Raw genomic sequence first — 6,244 nt, forward strand, 5'->3', positions numbered from 1 at the left:
GTGTGTAAGACAGAGAAAATATGGTATGTTGGTGTGATGTTCTCTAGAACAACCAATTCAACAAAAATGTAGCCATTACACATTATGTAATTTAAATGGGAATATGCACCATGGCTTTGTCGTCACCTTTTTTATTTTGGGACGATTTATTTATTATTCCTACATATTGCTGATTTCATAGTGTTATTTCATTATATTATATAAATAGTAATAATTTACAAATTATCTAAGAAAAATAATCTTTGTCATACTCTATAAATGGGTTGAACTTTATTCATTTTTAATTAAAGTTTTTCATTACATTAAGCAACATACTTTTGTGTGTGTGCGTGTACATAAATGTAATACAAAGTAGAAGTTGAAAAATTGAAAATAGAATAAAAAACAAATTAATTTTTAAATGTTTAATTGTATGAGTATTATATTGTTCTTTATGACAACTTTCTTGGAGTCATGAATTCTTTGACATCATCATCTGTAATTTTACTTCTGTTTGTTTGATGTTCCTGCACAATTTTTGAAATAGATTCAATCAATATTTTTTTTAATTCTCCAGTTAACATTTTTCCAGAAGTATAAGCCTGTAAAAGATTTAATTTTAATGAAATTATAACAACATAGATTCATTAATTATGTTTATTACTTTTTCAATTTTGATTAATTCTTCATCACTTTCTAGAAAATGTTTTAAATACTGATAAGATATATCTACATTACAATCACCACCCTTTTCTCTGTGCAATTCAACTGTTCCTTGACCTCCAGAAAATGCATACTTGTTGATCTATTAAATAAGAAATAACAAAATGAATAATTAAGAAAATAATTCAAAAAACCCAACTAACTTTATTTTTTATTTCTTTTGGCGTATCCTTCAAATAGATAGACGAATTCAAATCACTAGCCGACATTTTAGTGTCAGCCCCTTGTAAAGACGGTAGAAACGAAGAATGTATTAAAGCCGGTTTTGAGAATCCAAGCTTAGGAGCAACATCTCTTGTCATTCGAAAATATGGATCCTGTAAAAAAATTATTTTAATAAACAATTAATAATAACACAATTAAATGCAATCTCACCTGATCAATAGCACAAGGAACTAAACAAGGAACTTTTACATCTCCAAATATAAACGGAAACGTTGAAGACAAGCAAGGAGCAGCTTGAACAGCAGGGAATGCAATTTTTCCAATGACATCACTATCTCCAAATCCAAATATACCTTTCACTTGATTGAATGTAACACTCTTTTGAATTCTTAGTACATTAGCATAAAAAGATGGACATTCTCTAAAATCATTTAATTATTATTACTAATTTGTATTTACTTCAAACCAAAATGTATTAATATATCAAGTTCTAAATATTTATAATACCCCATGAACTGTAAATCTGAAAATATAAACGTGTTCTTTTTGTCGAATCCACACGCTATTATATCTTTAGCATTTTCAACAGACAACCTCTTTGCTTCTTCTAATGTTAAATCTTTCCATAAATATTTTTCATCATCAGTCAACTGGATTACGAGAGGAACATTAAAAGCATCTTGTAACCATCTGAAAGCAATACAATATTAGTAACTGTTAAATTCAGCTTTTAAAATAAAATAAAATAAATAAAAATCTTACTTTGTAAATATAAATGGTATCAAATGGCCAATATGCAGAGAATTAGAAGAAGGGCCTCTTCCTGTATATAAATAAAAAGGTTTTCCTTGTTCATATAAATTTAAAATACTGTATAAATCTCGATGCGAAAAAAAAATTCCCCTTTTTAGGAAATGGTGAACCGGTTTTTTAGTGGCGGTTTCAATCCGTAACAGTAATTCTTCATCAATTTTACTACTACCAAATCTTCCTAAAAGAAAAAAGGTATTGTTTGTAATTTAAATTATATTTATAAGTCAAAAGTTCAAAATTTAAATAACAATATAACCTAATAGGTAATAATAATATGAACTATGCACCCTTATCTATGAATAATAATAAAATATATTTTTTTTATTCAACACATTTTTTGGAATTATTAAAAGATTAAATTATTTTCTATTAATAAAACTATTAAGAGTAATATTATAATTTTTTTTTTTTTTTGTTATTTAAGTAGATTGTTAAAATAATATACTTATAAGTTATAACATTGTATATTTATATTAAATAAATATTCTTAGCTTTTTGTAGGTTAGGTTGTTAGTTCTTTTTAATGAAAATTTAGATTTCGTGGGATTTGGCTGTAATAGAAACTTTTTTTTTGTTATATAATTATACATGAATGCTTAGTTACTCTATTTGAATAGAAAAATCATTCTAAATTGCTTGTTTCAATATTGTAGAAACGACGTATCTGTTAAAAGAAGGTTGATTGTATTTTTAAAAACAACTACAGGTTATTAAATAATTGACGCCCCAGTTCAGAACTGCAACAATTCAAAAAATTTGGGTATACCTGATGTGTTTTCTATATTGTTTCTCTATGTAATATAATGTAAATTATAATATTCAAAATGCCTTCTTGTGGTTAAAAATTTAACTATATTTTATTGCGTTCTTCAACTGAAATCGTCATAAGATGGTCTATAAGATGGTGTACATTACTCGGATTTCTTATATTTCAATTTGTTGCAGTATTGAAACACTTATTGGACAGAAAAAAATCTGTCTAAATGTAGTCTACTATAAAGTAGGGAAAAAAATTGTATTGTTTGAATCAATAATTCATAAAATGTATTTATAACTTAATAATTAATAAATAAAATAAACAAAAGCCCTATTTATCAGAAGATTAAAAAAAATTATTGTTATATACTCCGCGTCACGAGAGAGTGCAACCGCCACGCGCATCTAAATGAATTAGGTCCGACATCCAGAGGCTAATTATCCCCCACCATGTGGCGTCCGCTCACTGTGCATACAGCGGCAACAGTACGACAGCGATCGACACATACCTACGGTAGTAACCATGTCAGGAATGTGGTGGGGATGCGCGGAAATGAACACGTTTTGGTCGCCTCCCGGTCACACTCTCTCGTTGCACGGAGTTTAACTATTGTTTAATTGATAACTAAAAAAATATTTATTTATATCTTATTGTATATTGTAATTGTAATTGTTTGTTTAATAAAATGTACATAATATACTTTATAAGTTCAGCTTAATAGAATAAACTAATAAAGTAAAGTGTAGTAGTTAATATTTAATTATTCATTATTTAAACTCTATTATTATAAGATGAAGTTTAAAAAGTAATTTCATTAATAGCTACTTTTAATAAATAAAAGAAGACACATTTTTGGTATAGTTTAAGTCTAAAATTAAGGCATTATTTAATTAATAAGAGACCAATATAATAAAAATAAATATTAGTCTATAATACTTGTACAGTACTTCTAGATACAATCAACATTTATATTACATACTTAAATAGGTAAAATTACTTGATACCTGGGAATTAAATAATATTATATTATAACATTGGTTATTAAAAATAATACTTGGCATATTAATTATTATGTTTGGCCAGTTTAGGTACGAGAAATAGCTAAATTTTACAACGGAAGTAAGCTAGTTTGTAAAATAACTAAGTAAATCTACTTAGATTGACAAATAATATCATATAATATTGGTAACTATCAGCAACATGTAAAATTATTGTATTCATTAAAATATTATATATTAAATATTAAGCAGCAAACATATTGTATTAGTGCTTACTAATTGATTATAATTTATAAGTAACTAAAAAAGAAATTGCAAAATAATCATAATAACTATATTTATAATTTATCAAAGTATTGTTCTTTGTAATTGGTTTTTGAACAAATGTATTTTCATTATTATCAATAGGTACTTTCCAAATTTTCAGAAATGGCCTAAAATAAATAAGAGTTTTATGTCCGTATGAATAGTTAATTTAAACTATTATTAAAACTATACAATTAAAATCATTATTTATCTAAGACTAATTCTTAAATACAATTAAGTAAATTAACTGCATTTAATTTTTACTTAATAATTGATATGTTTATAACCGTGTGTGGACATTATTGGCTGATAGTCATATAAATTATAAGTCTCTACCTATTCAGTTTAAGAGTATGCTACAAAACGCATGTGTTGTCTCCGTCTTAAAAATGTAAGGCATAGAAAAATTTGTTTTGTGCAGGAAAGAACAGAGACATCTACAGTAATAAGCATAACTAAGAAACAACATTTTCATTACATAAAAAGGAGAACTTTGGCTATGGAAATATTGTTTTTATTTTTCCGATATTGGAACAACAAAAAACGTTGTTCAATTTTGAAAAACACAAAATTAACAGATTTTGAAACAATAAGAACTTTTTTGTATAAGTGATATCAAAAAAATAAAAACCATATTTCACAGATAAGGTTTTCAGCCAAATTGTATATCAATTTGGAGTCTTAACTACCACTACAGCCTGAGTAGTTCTATCCCAAACCAAATAGTTGTTGCTATGTTGTACATTTGTAACATGCAGACAACACATGCGAGAGTGGCGTCCTCTTAAGCTGGGTCCACAGTTGAGCAAAATTACATTGTTTAAAAATTTGCGTCGCAAATATTTCTTGCGGCACAAGCGATCCATAGGCCAACGGATAGCGTGTGTGCCGCACACCAATTATTACATGATGCACAACTAGTGTGGACGCGGCTTTAAGTTATATTTTAGCTATACGTTATGCACAAATATATATTTATACATGATATACATAATATATGATACTAGAATAATAGTATACAATGTATACTACCTACTTGTTTCCGCAATTATAATTAGTTATGTTAAGTCTGGACATCAAGATGCGCTCAAGATGTAGTTTTTTATTTAAAAATCTTATTTAACAGTTGTTTACAAAACTTAAATTAACAATTAGAAAAACAATTAAAATTGCTAATTGTATATGGGGCATTCTAACAGTAAAACTACCGTAGTCCAGGTGGTTTGATTTGCCACTGATTGTGCACGATATTTGAAAATATCAATATCACAATGAGTAAATCAACAAAAAAAATACTGTATTATACCAAAGTGTGGAGCGATGCATGGAAAATTTTCCAAAAACACAATTATTATTGTTGGGACGAAAGAAAAAGTAATAAACAGTGATTGCTTACGGATGAGTTTGTCATAGTCGATTCCTGTTTTGTTCTTTGAACAAACATTCCATGGGTTTACCACATCGTCTTCGTTGTTGACTTCTTTAGATTCCAATGACAGGTTTTCTAGGGATGAAGCCATCTTAAAACGTACGTGAAACGTAAATTTCAACGAACAAGGAACAACCCGCTAATAATTATGTGGTAGGTATGTACAGACAAATATTATTGGTTAGGTGAACGCATACAGTTATAATTGCAGGGACGTTATCAGTTATCACTATTATCGACGTGGATCCCGTGGAGGCATGGCTGAATAATATCTATTAATTTAGCTATGCGTTGTCGCGTGGAGGTAACTCACGATTATAAATAATAATAATTTAATTTAACAAAACTTAAAAAATCTGTCTTAAAAAAAGCCCTGTAAGCCAAGTGTCAGCCATAGAGTAATATTACTCTCTTTATGCCAACAACTCAACATGATAAAATTGTTTACTTGATCGATGATGATAACAAATTAAAAAATACCACGGACTAAGATATATATCTTAGTCCGTGCCAAATACTAAAGATATAGTGCTTGGAATGATTTCGTTCAATTTTTAGGAAACTTAACGGGACCGTAGTTCGGACTAGTTTCTTTTTTGTATGAAGGAATTTCGTACATTTTAGAGTACCTACATTTAGAGGAACATGAACGATTTTATTTGTTCTTTTTTTCGGTTCATTTAATCTTATAAATACAAAGAATTTAAAAAATGTTGATGGAAATGTTTTTATAACTTTTTTTAGGAATGTAGTTAATATTATAATAATCTATATTATACGACAATATACGATAATATTGACAATGTTTCAAAATGTCGTGTCTGTCACGGCGGGCTTATCGGTCTTAATTTATATCATTATATGAAATAAATAAATTAAATATTTTAAAAACAAAACAACTACCTAATTAAACAATGTGTTACTTACTAGGTAACCAGGTAGGTACAGAAAAAAACTAAGAGTATCTAAACTACATACAGATACATCGGTACATGTATATGTCTTGTTTCTACTGAATAAAGTTGACATAAGAATGTCAATGTCAATCTGGTATTAGATACGAGGAGACGAGGA

The 6,244-nt window shown here is 27.8% G+C and overlaps 1 protein-coding gene across 1 annotated transcript; it reads right to left on the reverse strand.

Moving 5' to 3' along the window:
- Positions 1 to 248: 248 nt before the first annotated feature.
- On the reverse strand, positions 249 to 5,317 carry LOC100164270 (tryptophanyl-tRNA synthetase-like). Its single transcript, NM_001162148.2, has 7 exons — positions 5,138 to 5,317; positions 1,630 to 1,858; positions 1,375 to 1,557; positions 1,078 to 1,288; positions 846 to 1,019; positions 644 to 784; positions 249 to 581 (listed from the first exon to the last, which is right to left on the reverse strand). Exons 1-7 carry the CDS (start codon positions 5,259 to 5,261, stop codon positions 432 to 434), a joined length of 1,212 nt encoding a protein of 403 aa, NP_001155620.1. The 5' UTR covers positions 5,262 to 5,317; the 3' UTR covers positions 249 to 431.
- Between the last annotated feature and the right edge of the window lie 927 nt (positions 5,318 to 6,244).

The sequence above is a fragment of the Acyrthosiphon pisum genome, chromosome X (genome assembly GCF_005508785.2).
Source record: "Acyrthosiphon pisum isolate AL4f chromosome X, pea_aphid_22Mar2018_4r6ur, whole genome shotgun sequence".
NCBI classification, from domain to species: domain Eukaryota; kingdom Metazoa; phylum Arthropoda; class Insecta; order Hemiptera; family Aphididae; genus Acyrthosiphon; species Acyrthosiphon pisum.